Source organism: Orcinus orca, chromosome 16, assembly GCF_937001465.1.
Source record: "Orcinus orca chromosome 16, mOrcOrc1.1, whole genome shotgun sequence".
Classification (NCBI taxonomy): domain Eukaryota; kingdom Metazoa; phylum Chordata; class Mammalia; order Artiodactyla; family Delphinidae; genus Orcinus; species Orcinus orca.
The window spans coordinates 81,503,636-81,526,355 of record NC_064574.1 but is presented as its reverse complement, the minus strand read 5'-3'; the positions used below and the strand labels follow the sequence as shown (position 1 = coordinate 81,526,355).

The window sequence follows — 22,720 nt, the reverse complement described above, 5'->3', positions numbered from 1 at the left end:
ATCAACCACATCGGGCTTTTCTTTGTGGCAAGGAACAAAGTGAGACTCTTTTGTTGGCAAGGGATTTATTCTAAGGACACACGGACACACGGGGAAGTAGGGAGACAGGATACAAGAGCATCTGCAGCAAAGTCAAGCGGTGCAGAGAATAAAACTTTGGGACCTGAGAGTTATTCAGGCTGTCACCTCCTTATGCTGTGGGTTCTCAGCACTAGGTGGCTGGGCTCCCTTCTGTGAGCCCTGCCATGTGGTGCATCAGATCCTCTTGGTCTTTGTTTCTATAGCTCAGTTGAGTTTTCTCTACTGAAACCACTGCTTACCCATGACACTCACGGCTTTGTGGCTTCTGTCACCTAATGCCTTCTGCTGACTGATTTCTGCTTGGCCCCAGTTTTCTGTGTGTCTCACATTTGAACTCCCCAAGAAAGGAGATCTAGTTGCTTTAGTTCCCTACTGTCCCATTCATCAGAGGTCTCAGACCAGACCACCTCAGCATATAAGCTGTGCTTCCATCAAGTGCCCAAAACTGTTCCCATCAGCTCTGGTCCAAAAAGTGGCCACACAATATGAATGTGGCAGGTGCTTCAAGTACACCAGCCACATATCCAATACAATCATAGTTTTGAACCATGTTTAAAATAATAAAAACATATACATATGAAAACAGATAGGAAAGGGATACATTAAAACCATCATAGTTGGGTTACGATGGAGGGATTACAGCTGATTATTTTTCTCCATTTTGCAATTTTCATTTAATGACACTGTAATTGCCTTTTAGTTTTCAAATATTTTTTAAAAAGTAATCTCTTCCAAGCAATAGGAGTCATGCAACCAAGCTATTAAGTTCAGTCTCTCCCCCAAACTTGCCTTGGAATATACAGCAAAGTCACAATCATTAAAGCCTGTGGTCACCCTTGTTCAGCAGGCAGAGTATTATTTCTGCTTTATCTTGCCAGGTGAAGGCCATAATTGTTGTAGGTTGTGAAAGCACCTTGAAGGCATAAGTGTCTGTTATTATTCTGAAAACTTCTTTCAAATCGCTATAATAGCATATCTCACATGAGCAGAACATAGAACCTGTAACTAGCTTGGTTGTAGAAAGACGTCCTTCATCCACACGCCAAGTATTTAAAAATACCACCCACTCAATTGTCAGACATCTTCAGGGCCCGAGAGAAACTACCACGGCAGTTTTGTGAAACCAGCCACCGCTGGCTTCACTTTGACCTTCCTCTGTGTACACCCTTCTTTCAGCTCCTCTGCCACAGACATACAATTATTACGTATTATTATTGCTTGGTAATATCTATAATTACTACAAGGACTGCCAGAGATGAAAAAGGAGAAATCGAATTATCAGATGGACTGGTGTCAGAACTGGACAGTCTGTTTGTATCTCGAAAGGCCTGAATCGCTTCTCCTTCGTTCCCAGCCTTCACACGGGGCGCACAGGCTGAGGGCGGAGACCCCAAAGCGGGAGATGGGACCACGGCAGGGCACGAGACTGGTCCAGCGTTCGGGAACCGAGATTCCAAAACCTCCCGCGCTCCTAGAGAGGACCCGGAAGCGCGGCGCAGTCCCGGAAGACGAGGTGCTGACACACTTCCGGCCTTTGTGACTCATTGTGTCTGTGTCGAGGCGTCAAGAGGGCCTAGATCCGTGCGCGGCGCCCTTCGGCCGGCCTGAGCCCCAGAGTCAGCTCCCTTTGCTCGCCCAGCGCCCCTAGGCCGCTCCCGGGGCTCACGGTGAGAGGTGGGGCCGGCCTCTGGGGGGGGGGCGGGGCCGCAGGGGTGTGTGCGTGGGGGTGGGCTCTGCAACTGAGGCCCCGGGGTCCCCTCCGGGCGGCCGGGGCGCAGCGTGAAGCGAGTCCGTGCCAGCGTCCCCGCCCCAGGCCAGGCCGTCCCCTCCCCACCGCGGGCCCAGGCGGGGAGGGGTCGACGGTCCTTGGCCGGGGGTCCTGGGAGGCCGTCTGCGGGCCCCTTCCGGGCCCCTTTCCTGCAGTGTCGTCATCGTCGCTTGACGTTTCTGAGAACCGGGTCGCGAGCGAACCGACCCCTGTCTGAGTGTTCTGCTCTGCTTTCGTCGCCATTTGCTTTGATTCCAGTGAGAGATTTTTTTTTTCGGGGTCCTTGCAGGATCTCGAGGTGAAAAATGCGGAAGGCTGAGAGAAATGGACACGTTTCAAGGTGCCGCATACGTGTTTCCAGATCACCTGCTTCTCCGCACCCCACCCCCACCCCCGAGCGGTGATTAAAGAGCTTTTGAAACCTAGTCAGAGTGGGTAAAGAAATGATTCGGGTCTAGTAGAGGTAATATGTACATCCCACTCTCTTTCAGCTTTATGGACTATTTCGAAGGCTTTTGAAAACGAGCTGTCCGGTAGATGAGGTGGATTTTCCACTTCTGGGTAGTAGTTATTCTGCCTGACTTGGAAGGGGTGAAGAGTGAAAGGAATTTGTGGAAATTGCGCGGGGCCGTTAGGAGACTGATTAACTGAGTGACCTTGGATAAGATAAGACACTTCCGCCAACTCTCAGTTTTGTCATCAATCAAATTAACTAGGTTTTCTCCAAAGGCCCTTCCAACTTTGAGATAATTTGGTCAATGTAATTGAAAAATTCAGCTACAGTTCAGCCTGACACTGACCCCCTGCCCTCCGTTTCTTGCAGTGCCTCCAGTACTCAATAAGATACTTTCATTATAGAGAGCAGCTGTTACATGGCCTGGGACCAAAGAAAGCATTTATTGTACAGACTATTGCTAGGCGGATTGGAGGTGGTCAGTAAATAGTTGTCGAATTGAATTGTGGAGGATTCATTGTAACCAGTCAACAAAGCCCTATTACTGTATTTGCCAGCCACGTGTGGAGAAATAGCTTTATTACTTAGGGAACCATGATAATCATTTGCCCCAGAATGTTTCTCCAAGTTTGTATTGTCTCTGAATTACTATGCACGATGCTTGTTCATTATTTCAGGCAGTTTTCACCAATGTTAAAATACAAACAGGGAAGCTAGCTACTTAATATCATAGTCTTTTGCTGATTCCCTACTTGATCTAAGCATTTAAATTTTTTCTAACTTTATATTGTATCTAAATACAGATGAGTGTTATGTTAAATGTTACCTTTTCATTCTGAGTATCAGTATTCTTTGGGTAGCTAGTTGTCTTTTAAAGGTAGGCTTTTTCATGTTTTAAAACATCTTAGAGCTCTGTTCAGAAATGGGTGGGAGGCAGTTTAAACTTTGAAGACTATGCCCTGGAAAAGATACTGGCCTGTTTAGAAAATAGCCTTTGGAATAAACTGAGCTTGTAACTCCAAGCCTTTTTTGTAAGAAAATCTTTCGTATTTACCTTCGGGGAGAACCAGGTACTGGGGGTAATCTTATCTAAATCGGATAGTGTGTCAGAATGGTTTTCAGCTCAAAGGGACCCCAGAGGTAGTTTTCTGCTCCTCTGTTCCCTCCCCCACCCCACCCCAATTTGACAGATAAGGATACTGGATGTCAGAGAGGTTAAATAACTCACCCAGGGAGGGACTCACTCTTATTCATGGGAGACTAGAATTCAGGTGTTCCACCCTGTGCTACTTTCACTATTACAGGATTTCTCCTGTTGCTTAATCTTTTAAGCAGGCTGAAAATTGGAAAGTATAGTTACATCTCTTAAGTTTATTGAAAAAATTTAAAACACTTCTCTAGTGCCTACTAAATGCCAGAGACTGTTTGAAGTGCTTCATATATGTTAACTCCTGTAATCCTCACAGCAGCTCTGTGAGACAAATACTGTTTTTTAACCCAGAGAAGAAACATCTGTACTTAGAGTAACTAAACCTAAAATCAGCTGGTAAGTGGTGATACAGCTTAGTGAAACTCTTCCACGCCTGTAATTTGAGGGCAACTTTGAATGCTATGTGAATGCGCCAAAAAGAGTAACATTCAGTCAAGTATTTTTTAAAAACTAGTGCTTGCAAAGAGGTCATACTAAGTGGTCTAAGAGGTACAAAGACGCATACTCTTAACAATAGTCCAGTCGAAGAAGACGGCATGAAAAATTAGATTACCAAGAAAGAACTTGAATAGCAAATGCTTGGTGGAGACCATTAGGGCATAGAGTTTAGAGAGAGGAGAAAAGATTGTGTGCGCAGATCCTCTGAAACCTAAAATAAAACCCAGCCCTTCCGCCGCTGTTGTGACTTTTCTCCTGCCCAAAGTAGGAGCAGAGAAATGTTGGGGGGGAGGGTACCTGTCAAAATTGGGGGAAGAGGGACTGTGGCCGTGCCCTCATCTCTGTCCCTTTAGGTCTCACTTCCTCCTCAGAATTCCTTCCTGTTGAGTCCCACTGACCCAAGGAGCATCCTACTCTTCAAAACTGGCTAAGGTGTGGGCACAAATTAAGATTCCTTTCCTTTAGTCTCCTTAAATGCCTAAGATGGAACAGAATTTTCATAAATGAGATTTCTGACACCAGACTAGATGCCACACTAGCTCTGCTCAGTTGTCTCTTTTGAAGGTCCCACCTGGTTAGAGTTTAGATGATTCCCACTTGCATCTCCTGCTGTGTCTCCTTAGTCATGCAGCTCTCCAGTGAAAACAGTGGATGGCAGGTGAGGCCCACTCCTGAGTGGTCATCCTTCGTAGGCCTTCCTCTTCGAAAGAATCCGTGTGTCCACAGAAGCCCTTCCTTACCCCACATGTTGGGACAGAATGAGTTTGGTATGATGGTTGGAGCTTGAGCTGAAGGGTCCCACAGACCTAATCTCAAATCCTCGCTCTGCCATTCAATTGCTCTGTGACCTTGGGTATGTTATTTAACATCTGTAAACCTTAGTTTTGTCATTATACAGTGAGACAACAATGGTACCTACCTCCTGAGGGTGTTGTGTGAAATGCCTGGTACATAGAAAGCACTCAGTTAACATTGGTTCTTCCTATAATGCCTACTAGAGAGAGGCCTCTTGAACAGATGAGGGGCAAGTTGCATTTTAGCTTAGCTCTGAAGGATAAGTAGGATTTGAAAAGTCAGAGAAGACTGGGAGTGAAATCCCAGGCATTATCATGGGAGAAAAGGATGGTGTTCAAAATACAAGACATATTTAGGAAGTACTGAGTAGACTCATTTTGCTGGATGGAAAAGGTTCATGGCAGGGGAGGGAGAGAAATTCATGGGAAATGAAGCTTGATGGGGAAACTGGGACCAGGTGCTGGGGAGTATTGACTACAAGGCTCTAGAGTTTTATGAAGAAGATCTGAGAGCAAGGTGGGAGGTGAACTGTGGGGGGATGACGGCAGGGCACCAAAGAGAGGAAGCTGGCCTCCATGGAGCTAGACAGAAAAATAAGTATGAACAAAGAATTACTTCTCCCTGGTGCCTGGAGACTGAATGCATGTAAGGAGAGAGGAGTCAAGGAAGGTGAGATTCTGCGCCTGAGTGATGAGATGTTCCTGGGCTGTCTGATCACTAATTGCCACTAAAGGCAATAAGACGGCAGGGGGCGCTGTAATGGCTTGAGTTGTTCTTTTTTCTTTTCCTTTTTTTTTTTTTTTTAAATATTTATTTATTTATTTGGCTGAGCTGGGTCTTAGTTGCGGCATGTGGGATCTAGTTCCCTGACCAGGAATTGAACCCGGGCCCCCTGCATTGGCAGCGTGGAGTCTTAACCACTAGACCACCAGGGAAGCCGCTGAGTTGTTCTTATTTCTTCTGTGCCGTTCAACAGTCTCCCCAGTTCCCTAAAAGATAAATAAACAAAAGTCCTTGTTCTTGAGGGGTTTAGCTGGGAGGTGGAGATAGGAACTGCAGCTCAAGTAATGATAATACAAGGAGAGTAGACGTGCCTAAGATAGGAACAGAGAAAGTACCAAGGGTGTTCAAAGGAGGAAGATATCTTATTTAATTCAGAATGTCAGGAGACAGTGTACATCTTGAAGGGTGAGTGAAAATTTGGCCAGTAGAGGTGGATAAAGGTGAGAGATTGGTCCCAGCAAAGGGGTGAAGATGCAAAGTCACGCCCTATGCTTGGGGAACATTAATGGGCCCAGTAGGCTGAAACATAGGGGATCACTACTAAGGAAAGTAATGGGGGTGGAAAGGTCGAGTGGGGTGTGTTGTTTGAACACTAATCGGTAGATGTCAGGGATTCATTGACAGTAACTGAGGGGAAGGAGGGAATGCCTAGAAGCATACTTTGGCAATACTAAGTTGACCTTGGTATGTTGTTCGTATTAGAAAGGGGAGAAATGGACGCTAGAGAAAATGTATGGAGCTAAGGCCCTAGTCTCGGCAGGAGATGTGGAGCCTGGATTAGGGTGGTGGAAGACAGTTCTGGGAGGCATAGCTGGAAAAGATAGTCTTGCTTTTCACTTTTCAGAATGAAATAAAGAGACTAAGCCTTATAGGAATTATTTAGCCTCCAGCTGGGAGAAAGCTAGCCAAAGGGGTGATCTCTTGGACTCCCTACTCGCTGCCTCTTCCTCTCTGGGTCCCAGCTCCAGGGGGGCTGTTTCCTGGAAGCTGCCTTGTAGCTGTCAGTCACTCCTCAGGGCTTCTCCAGCACTCAGGTTGTAACCTCCTTAGAACTGTTGGCACATCTGCTTTGTACTGTAATTATTTGTGTAAAAATAGGAATGGTGCTTATCATCTTTTTATTCCCCTCAGTCTAGCAGGACACTTTGCATACTGTAGATTGCAGAAATGGTTAGGAAATTGAATACTCGTAACTGTAAGGACTTTCCAGGTAAAGCTGCTCTGAAGTTAAAAAACAAAATATATTTCCTGCAGCAAGGTGGGTGGAGTGCAAAACAGGTCTGAAGGAGTGGATGGGAAGGTCTAGAAGATGGTTTGCAACAGGATTTTTACCAGTTTAAAATCATTGGAGAAATGACTTAATTCCCACAATGTTTTTACATTTATGTAGTAAGCCTTTTTGAATGTAATATTCTTTATTGTTATTATAGACTGCTATTTTAATAAGGATTTCTGGTTTTCATTAAGGACCAAAGAAAGAGGAAAAAAAACTAATCCTGTGATAAATCTCAGATTAAAATCATATTCTTTGCGATTAGAACAGTCATCTCCAAACTTTTCTGGTCACACGTTCCTGTCAGTAAAAACTATTTAGAAAAATTATATACATGTACCAGTGTTTTGTATCATTAAAAAAATACATTAAGTTGTGCTATTCTAGAAAAAAATTTGTGCTTTCAACGTACATGATCCTTTTTCCATCAAAATTACTAATAATTTTTCAGTGAGAGCCGTGTAATTAAAAATACTTTGCTAGTTTAAAACTCTTGGCTTATCTCTTTGTTATAGAACAATTGGATGCTCTGTCTCTAAAAGTTGAATTTGATGCTTAATTTTGATGGCCGTAGAGGTGGGAAAAAAAGATGCTTCACAAAGACTTGTCAGTTCAGATGGAAGCGACACATTGTTGCCTCTGCTTATCAACTCATGATTGATCCTATCCACCAACCATGTTAAATTTTTGTTCTTGAAATTCAGCTACTTTCTCACTTATCGGTTGACTTCTTAAGTTTGATTTAGTTCCACATTTGTTTTTACCTTCTGACCTGGCTGAGTTAAAAATTGCTGTGCAGGGCTTCCCTGGTGGTGCAGTGGTTGAGCGTCCGCCTGTCGATGCAGGGGACACGGGTTCATTCCCCGGTCCGGGAAGATCCCACATGCCGCGGAGCGGCTGGGCCCGTGAGCCATGGCCGCTGAGCCTGCGCGTCCGGAGCCTGTGCTCCGCAACGGGAGAGGCCACAACAGTGAGAGGCCCGCGTACCGCAAAAAACAAACAAACAAAAATTGCTGTGCAGTTTTCTTGTTTGTGTGTATTTGCATTGTTAGTATTTCCCTAATTGTAGTTTCTCTGAAAGAATCTTTAAAGCTGCTTGTCTGTCCTTTTTTTTGAGATGTAATTGATATGTAACATTATATTGGTTTCAGGTGTACAACATAACGATTCAATATTTGTGTATATTCCAAAGTGATCACCACAGTAAGTCTGGTTAACATCTGTCACCATAGTTACATTTTCTTTTTTTCATTTTTCTTTTTATTTTATTATTTATTTTTGGCTGTGTTGGGTCTTCATTGCTGCACACAGGCTTCCTCTAGTTACAGCGAGCAGGGGCTACTCTTCGGTGTGGTGCACAGACTTCTCATTGCGGTGGCTTCTCTTGTTGTGGAGCACGGGCTCTAGGAGCACAGGCTGCGGTAGTTGTGGCACACAGGCTGCGGTAGTTGTGGCACACAGGCTCAGTATTTGTGGCTCACGGGCTCTAGAGCGCAGGCTCAGTATTTGTGGCGCACGGGCTTAGTTGCTCCAAGGCACGTGGGATCTTCCCAGACCAGGGCTTGAACCTGTGTCCCCTGCATTGGCAGGCGGATTCTTAACCACTTTGCCCCCAGGAAAGTCCCCTACATTTTATTTTCTTTTGATGAGAATTTTTAAGAACTACTCTCAGCAGCTTTCAAATATGCAGTACAGTATTATTATTAACTGTAGTCACCATGCTGTACATTACATCCCCAGGACTTAACTTATTTTATAACTGGAAGTTTGTGTCATTTGACCCATTTTGCTCACACCCCCCCACACACTTGTCTCATGTGTGACATGTGGCAGTTCAGCATTTAGACCAAGTGAGTTTGGTAGTGTCCATTTGTACATTAAATATGGTTTATTTTTTCTCACTTTTAAAATATAAATAGACATTTTGATATTTTCTTTCTCTGTCCAAAGTGGATTATCTCGTACTGACCAAGGCACCTATAAAAATAATAGAAATAGCTAGATGGTGGGTTAGTAAGTCCTGGCCTTCACGTTTGGCTTGAGTGTTGACTGCTAGGTAGGTAGCCTCCTGCTCCTGAGCAAATCACTTGAGTCGTCCGAGCCGCAGTCACGTCATCTGTGAGATGGTGCTCCAAGCGTGTTGTGGGAGGGGGTAAGATGGCTAGCGTGCTGCTGAAGCGGGTGCCTGGCACCCCACTAACTTTCCGCTCTCACTGGGCTTAGCGAGTAAACACATGATGTCATAGCCTGCCCTCCTCCTGGAGGGACGGTGCTCAGGCAAACACCCTGAGGGGGGAATTTGCCAGTTGGAAGTTTGTTTGCAAACCTTAATATCTAGAGTGACAGGGAAAACTGTGTGGCTCTGGAGGCTTTTTTTTCCCCCTTTGCTATTCAGAGGCATTTTTTAAAATTAATTAATTAATTAATTTTTTGGCTGTGTCGGATCTTTATTGCTGTGCGCAGGCTTTCTCTAGTTGCGGCGAGCGGGGGCTACTCTTTGTTGCTGTGCGCGGGCTTCTCATCACGGTGGCTTCTCTTGTTGTGGATCACAGGCTCTTAGGTACGCGGGCTTCAGCAGTTGTTGCACACGGGCTCAGTAGTTGTAGCTCACGGGCTCAGTAGTTATGGCGCACGGGCTTATTTGCTCCACGGCACATGGGATCTTCCCAGACCAGGGCTCGAACCCATGTCCCCTGTGTTGGCAGGCGGATTCTTAACCACTGCACCATCAGGGAAGCCCCCAGAGGCATTTTTAATGCCTTGAGGTGTAGCCTTGTATGAAATATTAACAGCACAGGTCACTTTTCATAAAGGTACCAATAACTTTTTTTTTTTTTTTTACTCCTCCAGGAATAGTACAGAAACAGATATCAGAAAACATTTCCCAGGACAGAAAGGAGAGCACAGACCCTGTTTGGATCAAGTCAGGTCCCTGAGCCTGAATGATGACTGCTGAGTCAAGGGAAGCCACCGGTCTGTCCCCCCACGCTGCCCAGGAGAAGGACGGCATCGTGATAGTGAAGGTCGAGGAGGAGGATGAGGAAGAGCACGTGTGGGGGCAGGACGCCAGTCTGCAGGAGTCTCCTCCTCCCGACCCGGAGATCTTCCGCCAGCGGTTCAGGCACTTCTGTTACCAGAACACTTTTGGGCCTCGAGAGGCCCTGAGTCGACTGAAGGAACTTTGTCACCAGTGGCTGCGACCAGAGATAAACACCAAGGAGCAGATCCTGGAGCTGCTGGTGCTGGAGCAGTTCCTTTCCATTCTGCCCAAGGAGCTCCAAGTCTGGCTGCAGGAATACCGTCCCGATAGTGGAGAGGAGGCTGTGACCCTTCTGGAAGATCTGGAGCTGGATTTATCAGGACAGCAGGTAAGAAGAGGGGAAACCTGTCATGTGTGAGCAGCACGTGGAGTTTGAGACTGAAGCAGAGAGAAAGTTACTGACTTAAAGTTCGTATTAATAGTCCTTGTGGTGCTTTGATCCTCTTCTGCTTGGATATTAAAAAGTATTCTGGCCCTGTCCTTCCTGCAGCCACTGGTATATTTAGTGTCTTTTTTCACTTGTTTAAATTCCTGTTTAAAAAGTGATTTACCCACAAGCCCACCCTGTTTGTCCTCAGGTCCCAGGTCAAGTTCATGGACCTGAGATGCTCGCAAGGGGGATGGTGCCTCTGGATCCAGTACAGGAGTCCTCGAGCTTTGACCTTCCTCATGAGGCCACCCAGTCCCATTTCAAGCATTCATCTCGGAAACCCCGCCTCTTACAACCACGGGGTAAGAAGCAAGGTTTCACATGGGGGGAAAGAAGCAAACTATTCAGGATGGGAGTGCCCTCTCTGTGTTGCTAAATGCCTGCAATAGAGAAACATGTTTATTTCTATTGTTGTTATTACTAAATATCAGAGGAAATATAACTTACAGGCCAATTTCAGGAGTTAAATAATGTTACCAAGGAGGTAAGTGAAATGTGCATAATGAACTTGGGTGGACATTATATTATTTGTTGAATTGTTAGTATTCTGGATGTCTAGCAGGTTTTTTTTTTTTACAGGAAAGTCCTAGGAAGAGATGAAATATAGCCAACACCCTAGTATGTCATAAATTATCTTTAAAAGGATCATTTATCAATTCATTTTATTTAAAATGTATAAAATACTGTGTAACATCACTCTATTTCTAGGTTACTTTTAAAAATTCCAAAGAATGGGAAAAGGATGGAAAAAATATTTTGTTTTTGGTTGAGGAAAATGAGGCAAAAAAAATCACTTCAGGGTCATATAAATAAAAATCAGTTGAATTTTTTTTCCTTTGAGGGAAATACAATATTTTTAACCAGTTTTAAGATCAAAGTTGATACCTAGAATATCAGTAAAAGAAAAAAAAATAACATGCTAAAAGTATGGTTGTTCAGCAAGAGTTGACAAAGGCACAGTCCTTAACCAGTGTGTTTATTTATGATGACATTCAGGATAGGAATATTAGAGCTTAAGGAAGTATTGTCTTCCGTGCATTCTGCAGGATAGCCAGCGCTCGTAAGCTGGAGAAAGCCTTGTGAGCCAACCAGTGCGCTGTGATGTTTATCCACCACTGTCCACCCAGTCCCGTTAGGTCCTCGTAGGGTTTGTGAGCTCTCCCCACACTCCACCAGGTGAAGTCAGGAAACGGAGGAGGATCTTCGTGGTTTTAAGTGCCAGATTAGGGCTGATTCAGGTTACCAGAGTAACAGCTTTCCAGACCCTGGAACATACAGTTGTTACGTCATAAATAGTTCTTGAAGGAATTGAGGCATATGCACTTATTCTCAGTTTCTCTTTGTGCTGCTCATCTTCCAGAGCGTTTCCTAACTCTCAGCGGGTTAAAGTGCTAGGTACTTGATCTTTTTCTACATTTTGCTTTAGCTTATATTATTGCTGTATATTCTGAAATAGTTACAAGATTTACTAATTCCGTTTCAAATTAGTTTTTCTAGTATCTTTGCAGCACAGTAACATCATCTGTTCACCAGTAACATTTTCAAATCTAACATTACTTGGCAAGGGAGGATTTTGATTTTGCCGTTTAAAATTTTTCCAGTTTTTCTTGCACGTCGCAGTTAATGTGACCCTATATTGTAGACGTCTTTTATTAGATGAGTGTCAACCCAGACCCTTATACATTTGTAAATGTCTCATTGACATTCGAACCATGTGTGTGTTTTATCCAAAAACTGTGGCTAAGTGAGGGAGAAAAGTAGAGGGACAAAAAATGGCTGAAACTTACCCAGAAGTAAGAAGAGCCCCTTCCTTCTCTGTGTTTCAAGATATTACTACTAAAGATTTTTAAAACTGTTGCATTTTCCACAACTGAATGGGATTCTGAAGTCCTGGTACACTGTTTGTTGGACTGGAGAAAATTAAATTATGAGCCAGACTTGAATGTGGGCTGAGTGTTACCTACTTCTGTGGCTGAGAGTAGGAACCCGGGTTATAGTTCTGGCTCTGCCCTCTTAACCAGGATGATGTTACGCAAGTTGTTTACCCTATCGGGGCCTTGGTTTCCCCTTCTTTAAAATGAAGGAGTTGGACCAGGTGATTTTAAGGGCCCTTTTATGACTCCTTGTTACTCCTGCTTAAGAACAGAGGTCTTGGGAAGACACAGATCATGCCTTTTCTTTCTTCCATTCTCTGTAGTTCTCAGTTCTATAGTTAAACACTGAACATTGGGCATGCTGGTACAGGAAAGAGGGTGCCCCTGGGCCCTTCTTTGAAGGGAGGCCCAGGGCAGAGCTGGCTTCACTCACAGCTCCTTTCTCCTCCCTCAGCTCTCCCTGCCACCCACGTTCCTGCCCCTCATCACGAGGGGGGTCCCAGAGACCAGGCGATGGCATCTGCACTGTTCTCGGCAGATTCCCAGGTGAGCTGTGGGCCCCTCTGCCCTCCTGAGTCCCTCACATCTGCCTCTTCCTGGAGCTCTTTCAGCGGTCTTCACCAGGACACTGGCTCTTGATGTCCCTGCCCACAGAGTAGCTCCACTCCCACCTGTCCACTAGAGCCTGGCATGGTCACCTTTTCTTTCCCAGCATCCTGTAGGTTTGCAGTCACCTCCGTCCCTGACTCCAGGTTCGGGCAGTGGGACTGTCCCTGGACTTTGGGAGAACTGAGTGTGGGGATCTCGTGTTATTTCAGGCAATGGTGAAGATCGAGGACATGGCCGTGTCCCTCATCCTGGAGGAATGGGGATGTCAGAACCTGGCTCGGAGGAATCTGAATAGGGACACCAGGCAGGAGAATTATGGGAACGTGATTTCCCAGGGTAAGATGGCTGCAGGATTATTGTCTGATAAGATTGTATTGCCTCTTTTTCTGTTAGTTCTGGGATCTCTGATGTGGTAGAGACTACTGAGCCCATTTCTTCAGACCAGATAGAGAAGGAGAACAATTTGAGTTTCTTTAATCCCAAAAACCTGGTACTGGGACTTCCTGATTCCAGGTGGATTTTTTACCTCTAGGTATTTTTTGCTGTTTGAAAGCAGAAATAATTTTATGTTCTGAATCCCCACCTCTTCAACTACTCTGTCACCATTGAGGATTCTGCTTCATTCCCTGTGGATACAACTAAATGCTTTTGTCAGGGGAGTGTCTGTATTTCCTATTACAGAGGGCCAGGTGAGAATTGATCATCAATCTAATCCTAACCTGGGACCATGTTCCTGAACCTACACTGCATCCTGCCATGGGCTTTCAGTCTTGCATCCTGTGAGCGCTGCTCCACGACAGTTCTGTATAATTCCATGAACTTGCACCTGGTCAGGATTCCCAGATTCCAAACCTAATGGTGATCTTCTGTGAAGAGCTCTGGCTCCTGAGTGTGTAGTAAGAACAAAGAAGTTCTAAGAGGCATCAACCAGATAAGACAAGGTGACACAGTTGACAGACAGTCCCATTTGTCTCTATTAGGTCTTAACCCCTGGGAGATAGTACTGCAGGAAGCTCTCAGATCAGTCCTGTCATAGGGAAGGCCACTTCCTAAGACTTCTGCCTGGGGAGGGCAGTGGTAGGGTGAATGAAGGGAAGTTATGAAGAAAGGATGTTAATACAGAAACCTCAAGTTTTGTTTTGAACCATAGGGATAACTGGGGTTTGTTGTTTCTTAGTACTTGCTCTTTGGACGAGGTGAAAATTAAGCCAAAAAACTGATCTCTGTTTGTGAGCCGGGTAGTACCCACCCCTTGCTAACTTAAAGCAAAACAAAACATTGGGAACAGCCGGGGAACTATCCAGATCATCAAGGACCTAGGCTTGGAATTCAAAAGAAGTAGACCAGTTTCCTCTTCCTTATGAGCAGGTCAGTATTTATGGTGATTTCATCACTCAAGTCAGGGGTTAGATACTCAGCTCCTTCAGTGATTGCGTTGAGATAGTGCACACTCACGTGGAAAGGTTTCTTAAGGCCAAGTAAATAAAGAATAGATTTGGGATAGTTTGTTTTTTTCCTAGACAAATGTAAACATATATAAAATAGTGTTTTTGTACTGAATAATTTTTAGTCTATACTTAAAAAACAGTGTGGCACACAGAATGTAGCAGTCCACAATAAGAATATATTCCAGTGTTTTAACAGGCAGATTGCTAAAATCAGAGGATCAGCTCTGCATTCGTAAGATCTTGTCTTATATTACGTCCTTTGTGGGCTGTCTCCGGAATTGTTTTCAGTCTCTTTGTTCTCAGTAGTTCTCAGTCGTTTGTCAGTGCAGGTTTCAGTTACATGTACTAATGCCCCAACCAGCTTCTTCACCCTCATCCCTGTTGCTTGAGCACTGTCAGCTCTGTGCCGCTCTCCCTGGTGGAGAGAAACTAGTTTCTGTGTCTGAAGTTCTGCGTAACCTGCCAGGTTCAGCGCTCCTTGTTTTGCCTGTTAACTATCACCTTGTCAATAAAAATCTCACAGAATTGGCAGAGTATTTGCTTTTTTTTAATTAATTGCATTCCTTTCTTTCTGGTAATACCACTTGTCATTTTCTAGGAAAGACCTGTCCATTCTCTCTTTTTTTTAACTCATAAATTCTTAATTAGAACTGGAACATCATTTTTTTAAAAAATTTTTTTTTAGCCTCACAGCATGTGGGCTCTTAGTTCCCCAACCAGGGATTGAAGCCGCCCCTCCTGCATTGGAAGCACGGGGTCTTAACCACTGGGCCACCAGGGAAGTCCCTGGACTATGATTTTTTTAATGTGTGTTTATTCTTTCAGATTAATTACTGGGTGACCAAATTATAGAACCATGAGTTGTGACCTCTTACGTTCCTTAATTCCTCACCCCTTCCTTCTTTCCTCGCCTGGTCTGTTCCCTCTGCTCGCTCCCGGCCTCTCTGCATGCTCCCTCCATTGTCCTTTCCACACTTCGCCTGCCCTCTCATTTCCCAGTTCTACTCCCTGTTGTCCCTAGGTTTTTTCCCTTTTTTCCCTACTATTTTATCTCCAGTTAATATTGTGAGGTCATTTTGCAGGCAGGTAGAAGCTTCCTGGAAAACAGTGTCACTTGAGTAACCCACATATTCAAAAGAAAAAGATGCTATTTGTATTTTTTATTTATTGTGTCAGGTTGTGAAAACAGGAATGAGAATGAGGAGTCCACCTCAAAGGCTGAAATTGCAGAAGACTCAGCATCACATGGGGAGACCACAGGAAAATTCCAGAAAGATTTTGGAGAAAAACGTGACCAGCAGGGCAGAGTAGTAGAAAGGCAGCAGAGAAACCCTGAGGAGAAAACTGGAAAAGAAAAGAGAGATCCAGGGCCAGCTACAGTCAAGGAAAAAAAAAACCCCAGCACAGGAGAGCGAGGTCCAAGGGAAAAGGGTAAAGGACTGGGGAGAAGTTTCAGTCTGAGCTCAAACTTCAACACCCCTGAAGAAGTTCCGACAGGAGCGAAGTCCCACAGATGTGATGAATGTGGTAAATGCTTCACAAGGAGTTCAAGCCTTATTCGCCATAAAATAATCCACACTGGAGAAAAGCCCTATGAATGTAGTGAGTGTGGGAAAGCCTTCAGTCTTAACTCAAACCTTGTCCTGCATCAGCGAATCCACACAGGAGAGAAGCCTCATGAATGTAACGAGTGTGGCAAAGCCTTCAGTCACAGTTCAAATCTCATTCTGCATCAGCGGATCCACTCTGGGGAGAAACCCTACGAATGTAACGAGTGTGGGAAGGCCTTCAGCCAGAGCTCAGACCTCACTAAGCATCAGAGAATCCACACGGGGGAAAAGCCCTATGAATGTAGTGAATGTGGAAAAGCTTTCAACCGAAACTCATACCTTATTTTGCATCGGAGAATTCACACCCGAGAAAAGCCCTATAAGTGCACGAAGTGCGGCAAGGCCTTCACCCGGAGCTCGACCCTCACTCTGCATCACAGAATCCACACCAGAGAGCGAGCCTCTGAGTACAGCCCTGCCTCCCTCGATGCTTTCGGAGCATTCCTGAAAAGCTGTGTGTAAAGCGAGAATTTGTCAATAAGCCATTTCCCCTTTTCGTTTCTAAAATTATTTCAGAGATGTGTGCCCATGGAGGGGGAAAAAAAGGCCTCAGTAGGTTAAAAAAAAAATCACACTTATGGATCCTTACAGGTACATCAGCAGTGTTCTGCCTTTGCCTAGTCTGTGGGCATGTAATTCTTCCACAGCCCCTGCAGGAAAATGCTAGTCATAGGGATGGATAATCCACATGCTATTTCCACACAGGATAGAAGCACACACACAGGAAAATGTCAAGCTTTTCAGTAATGAGGAGACCTTTAAGGCGCTCTTGAACTCTCCGCAACCACAGTACATAATTGAAAGACTAAGATCGGCTCTGTGAAAATGACACTGAGGTTCAAAACCTGCTTGCCGCAAACACGCCCTACTTGGCCAACGTCTTGCTGAACCTTATTTCTCAAAAAAGAGGGACAGTTTGAACAAAAACTACATCGGCACATGCTGCTCAAAACTAGTTGTATATATACGGTAAGTTCTGTACAGTCGCTGGTAGCCTACCAAAGCTATAGAAATCTAGGACTGCACTGTCAGTATCAAACCAAAGATTTCTATCTCTTCCTGAAAGAGAGGGCATGCGCACCAGTCTACAGTTCCAAAGGACGGCTGCAGATGTAGATGGTTCCCTCCTCATAACTGAGATAAATCTTACTGAAATGGCAACCGTGATTCAAAACACTTCTCTCCCTTCGCGAAATCCCCGAATTCCCTAAAGCACTATCGCACTCCTAACTGCGTTTCTCCACAGGTTAGCACTTGATTGCATACTGTCTTTGAATCTTTTGTTGTTCGTGTGTGAAAGTTTTCATCACTCCCCAAAAGAGATGCTTCTCTCGTCGGGGGATATATTTATATCCCCGACAGCCCTGGACACAGTGCTGACCACATGAGAAGTGCTCATTAGGCCTGACTTCTAGCAGGATTTGTACATTCATGACAAGGCCTGTGAGTCACGAGTACCTGAAATACGGTAGCGTGGCCCAGCTTGTGAGCCCGAGGCGTGGCTAAAGCTCTAGGGTCGCATGCTATTTTTGTCCTAAATATAAACGAAGGGTGCTGGTCAGCTGCCAGCATAGACTATCTAGACACGGATCAGAGTAAATACCATGAAATGTCAAACGACTTTGTTGTCATCCGTCATCTTAACAATGTGAACACTTACTAAAGCAAAGATGGCAAAGATCTTAACCAGAATTTCTTCAGTCAGCTGCTGAACAACGTGATGATTTGGGCACTTTCTGAATCATTTGTAACTTTAAAGTTCAAAAGATGTGATTTCTGTTGCTTTTCAGAAAAAGGAACATTGGAGGGAGCATTTTTTTTCCCACACCTTCCAGAAACTTCTAAAAGACATTTGAGATTGTTAGTTGGCAATTACTAAATGTCCGTTGCTCTGAGAAGCTCACCAATGTGCTAAGATGTGGCTTGTCGTATTGTAGTCATACCGCACAATGTCTTTTCTGTTTTTCATCACTAGAGACTGAGGTGAGGTTATGAAACTTTGATCTTTCCCATCATCTATGCAGAATGATGCATTAGCTTCTGCGTGGAAGCCAGCGACAGACCATTTTCAGATGCACACACAAGAGACCCAAGCAGCATGGGTCACATAGGAAGTCATCAGGGCCTTGGGTAGAGATAACTGCTCGTGAGAGCATGCAAATGATTGTAGACAGCCCTGCAGGGACTTAGAAACAGACTAAGAAGACACCTGAAGACTAGCCCCATAATGGGAGACCCCTCACATAGAGTTTGAGATTTTCCGTCAAGAACTAAAACTGTCACTCGTCACTGGTTTGCTAGCCAGCAACCCAAGCCTGTGAGACAGTGTCACTTCACGGGGAACCATGGAGGTGGGGGCAGCTGTGGCCTCAGCTCCGGGCCAAACAGCACTTTTTCTCTGGCCTCTCTCTATAACTTGGAGCAACTTCCAGCCTCCCAGTAGCTCCTAAGCAGTTGCATCAGTGTTGCCTGGGGGAACTTTAAGGAAGTCAGCTGGTGACCAGAGTATTCTGTCCATCCAATTTAAGAAAAACAGGAGAGATACTCCAGAAGAGCACACCTAAATAGCTTTTTATAGTAAGGGAAGGTAGAAGAAATGCTTTTAGGAATTTTCTTCAAAGAGTGAGACATAGTGGTGGTCGTATAGAAAACTGCTGATGCTTTTGAGCAAAGACTTTTGCTGCCAGGAAGCAACTGAAAGCAGTGAGGTGCTTAACTCCAGACACCGATCGAAGCACCGACTGTTGTGAAGAGGGAAAGAACACTGGTCAAGTCCACCCACATTGGCTTTTTTATGCGGACATGATTCAGCCATCATTTCTTTTTAATGGAAGTTAACTATAACCTGTGCCCCACATTTAATTCCCGTTTCCTGGGACATCGTACTGACTGTGGGATGGCCATGGGCGTTGCTCCAGATCTTCAGCAGATGGACTCCTTGAAGCAACTATTTGAAGACAAGTTTTCTGAAGAAAACCGGCTACCACTGTTCATTAAAACCATCTGCATTGCATTCATTTATCAGCTCTTCAGTGCAAAGGGTAATAGAGTCATGGCCCAAAAGGCTTACGACATCTAAATTAGTGCTCAGGATAGTCATTTGAAAGTTCTCGACTGGCTGAAGTATGTTAACAGTTTAAGTACTCTAGTTAACTGTTAGCATGCTAGTTGACCCAGTGGAAGTTTTTGAGGGGTTTTTAAAAAAATACCTTGACCTTGCCAGGAAGAGAAGTAAAAGTCTTAAAGTTGTGGGGCATTTGTTTCTACTTCATCCTGGCAGGCAAGGCTAAAGCCTAAGACTACAGACGTATGAGGCATCTTGATATGGAAGGCACTTAGTATTTTATTAAAGGCATAAAAGTGAAACTGTGCTAAATATGTACAGAGAGGTTGACACGTTTGATACCTAAGACAATTCGGTCTTACCTGGCGTCGGAGAAGTCATCCCAGGAAGGAACCTCTTGAATGTGATAAATATGGCAAAGCCTTTAATCACATCTCAGCCCTTAGCATCAGAAAGCTCACACTGTAAATAAACATTATTAATATTATATGTGAGGAAAACTTTCATGTGTAGCACTCATTGCTTTGGACAGAAAATGAATTCCGTCAGTATGTTCCAATCATGTATTGAATTTCAGAAACACTGCAGAGGAAGCTCAGTCTTAACTCCAGAGGATCCACAGAAGAAGAAAAAAAAAATGTGGGGAAATGCTAAAGAAATAGCAAAATGTACAACTTCTGACAAAAATTGTTAATGTTGGGTACTTCTATATATTTTGTATGACCATAATGTCAGTGTCTGTGTTTTGTACCTCCAGCCCCTGTTGTTATTCTGTATATTCCCTGTAAACAGATAATGTATTTTTATTTTAATCTATTTGACAGAACACATCACTCCAAAAGAGCAAAGTTTTGGAGTAGTGAAGAAGTTGATGTGGTCATAGACAAAAAGTCAGTTCACAGAACTGAGGAAGGGGAAAACGAGAAAAAAACCTTCATAGTTTGGTGCTTATCAAGTCAAGAGCTTAGGAGATGAGTGAAATTGCTAGGAGAGACGGGCGACTAGGGCAGTAAAATGGAACAGTTCTAGAAACATCGGCAGCTTCCTGAAGTTGACCAGGAAGTTGACCGCTTAGCTGCCAGATCACCATTTCAAGCAAGGAGAATGGGTTCTCTGAGCTTGTCGGGGGAGAAAGAAGGTCTGCCCCCGTCAATCAAGAAGAGGGCATGTCCTGGGAGGGCCAGTGGGGCCACTTACCTTGACCCAATGGTGTGAAGCGTAGTCCTGTTTCCTCCACTAACTCTTAAATTTCTGTGTATAGAAAACTTGGGATAGGAAAACACCAGGATGGGCTCTTCCCTGGAAAAACAGACACACAGGCATCCAGTCCCTGGGATTGCAGGAAGGCTCGAGAAGCATTTTGCAATATTCCTGTCTCAGCTGTCTCCTGTGTACCCTCCTTGCTCCCACTCACTTCCCCTGGCCTGTGATTATTAGGAGAGGGGCTTGTGACGATTCATAGCTAGGAAAGAACTTTTTTCTAATTTTTATCCTAGAGTTGATCACCTTTTATTGCAGGGTCTCGACGTCCTCATCTAAAGCTAGCTAACCAGGTTCATCCTACCATCCTCACGGAAGAGTCATCGTGTGAATTGGAGTAACAGTATTAAAACGTAGTCACACAGTGACAGCAGTACTTACCAGCGGAGCCATGTGTTTGTGGGTCCCACTCTGCGCAGCTTCTCAAATACTGATGAGGGGGCTATGGTTCCCCAGCTGGGAAACCACATGAAGGTCTGCAGATTGCAAAGTGAAACGTAGAATCAGAGAAAAGGAAATTAAGTGGTATAAATAGATCTTTTCCTAGAAGTTAGAGTAGATTTTTATTTCAACTACTACTGGAGAATATAATAAAAAGTATTATTTGAAAAGTTTCCCTAACATTTAGGTTTCATTTTTAGAATGGACACACTACTGTACATTGAAAAGTAGTTACTTATTTTGCTATTCAAATTAATTTTTTATTATATCTAAAAATGAAATTATCTGTTTTACTTTTCAGAGCTTTGTAAAACAAACTTGAAGTTATAGGGAGGTAAGCCATCTCCAATTCTGCAGGTCAAACAAAAGTTTGGGAACTGTTTTGGACATCTCATAATACAGAATGTCTTAACATGAGAACTTAGTTTCATATTGTCTGGTTCTGTTTAACAGTGGATACCACAAACCTCATGTTTTTCTCTTATCCTAAAACAGTGGAAGGTAAAGAGTGGGCATTAGGTTGACTTCTGAACAATGGTCTGCTGTTATTTTAACAGGTTTTTTGTTTTGTTTTTCTTTTAATCGTTGAGATTCTCACCTCCATTTACTAAAGAATCATGACTCACTTCAAATTACATAGTAATCAGCAAAGTTAATTGGTCTTAAAATTAAATTTTCTCCCTTCAGCAAGGACTCATTAAGCAGCCAGGCTGAGTGCATTAAGATACAAAGAGTAAGTTCTGTGAGGGATTGAAAGGTGATGCTGAAACTGGGATTTCATTCCAGTTTCAGATGCGGGTTTCAAGTTCCTTTGGTCCAGGGAAGGGACCGGGGCAGCTGCCCGAGTCGCTATTGTTTAGTCTCCCGACAAGGTCAGGTTTGCTAGGAAGGAGAATGTGGGGGGAGGGTTGTAGGGGCCAGACTCCCAGCTGCAGAAGAGTGGTGAGGGAGCCCTGTGGAGGGAGAGAAGAGACTGCTGGGCGTGTGCTGGGGGCCAGTGCTCGCCTGCCTTCCTCATCCCCCTACCCCCACTTCAGCCACTTGACAGAGTAAGGTTTTAGTCCGCCGAGCGAGGACAAAGCGTATTAGATTTAGAGGTGCTTCTGCTGGTTGCAGGGGTTCTTATGTGAGAGGGCTGGGCAGGGGGAAGCAGGTTTGTGACGACACAGGAAAATCTTTTTCTAAAAATCTGAGTTTAGGGGCAAGGGGCGGGATATGCAAGCAAAATCAGCAATTATTTTAACATGAACATAAATATTTTTATTAACTTTTAGTTAAATAGAGGTTATTACACCCAGGTCAACACGATAACCCTAAATCTATATAGAGAGCTAACTCAGGCATTGTCTTGTTTATTATCTAGACTGGGTAAAACAAACCTTTCCTGTTTTGTCAGTTCCTAGTTTCTTAGTTTAGAATAAATTAGACAAAAAGAAACTGACTTGTCTTTGTATATCCGCAGAATTAAGTTATTGCTGTTAAACCTGGCCTTTTCAGTTCCCTGGTCTTTGAAGCGTCCAGATGCTTGGTAGATGTTCAGTGAATGATTTTTAAATTGAATTTGTTCATTTAAAATCCTCATTAACATTTCTAAAACGGCTTCGTTCAGTAAATAATGGAATTTTAGAGGAAAAGTGAGGGTTTTTTTTAAAGCTAGGAAACTCCACTGAAAATAGTCATTTGATTGAGCACTAAAGTTTCAGTCATGAGAAATGGCAGCAAAATAAATTGGTAATGCATTTATAGTCAATGGTCCATTTTAGGAGGCCGATGGTGTCTGACAAATTTTAGAGTAGTGAGGTGGGGGAAGGAAATTGTGGGGATTTGTAATAAATATTCTCTTTATGTTGTTTCTCTTCAGGATCATGGTAAAACAATAAATTATCATCTCTAGGTGGCAGTAGTTGTGATGTTTGTTTTTTGTTGCCCTTGGTTGCATAAAATGCGTGTTTTGGGTAAAGAAAAAAGTATAATTTCAAAGTTAAAAACTAGAACTGACACAATCCTCACCCAAATGACATGTTGTAGGTAATTTCACAAGCGCTTAGGTAGCTTCTTGGCAACAATGAAAAACCATGGAATAAAGTTGCTTTTTTTTTTTTGAGGTACGTGGGCCTCTCACTGTTGTGGCCTCTCCCGTTG

General features: G+C 44.0%; 1 protein-coding gene across 6 annotated transcripts in view; it reads left to right on the top strand.

Moving 5' to 3' along the window:
• The first annotated feature begins 1,362 nt into the window (after positions 1–1,362).
• The window catches only part of ZKSCAN1 (zinc finger with KRAB and SCAN domains 1), a 38,619-nt gene continuing 17,261 nt past the window's right edge, over positions 1,363–22,720 (top strand). The window contains exons 1-6 of one of the 6 annotated variants that reach the window (XR_007472155.1): positions 1,363–1,748; positions 9,653–10,170; positions 10,421–10,574; positions 12,601–12,692; positions 12,965–14,127; positions 15,393–15,503. Coding sequence is in view for 5 of the 6 variants with exons in the window: in XM_004268899.3 (XP_004268947.3) it covers positions 9,745–10,170; positions 10,421–10,574; positions 12,601–12,692; positions 12,965–13,091; positions 15,380–16,275 (1,695 nt within the window). In the remaining variant the exon portion in view is untranslated. Of the gene's footprint in view, positions 1,756–9,652; positions 10,171–10,420; positions 10,575–12,600; positions 12,693–12,964; positions 14,729–15,379; positions 22,479–22,720 lie in introns of those variants that run through there. The other 5 variants (XM_004268899.3, XM_049699269.1, XM_033426547.2 and 2 more) reach the window with 5 other exon arrangements.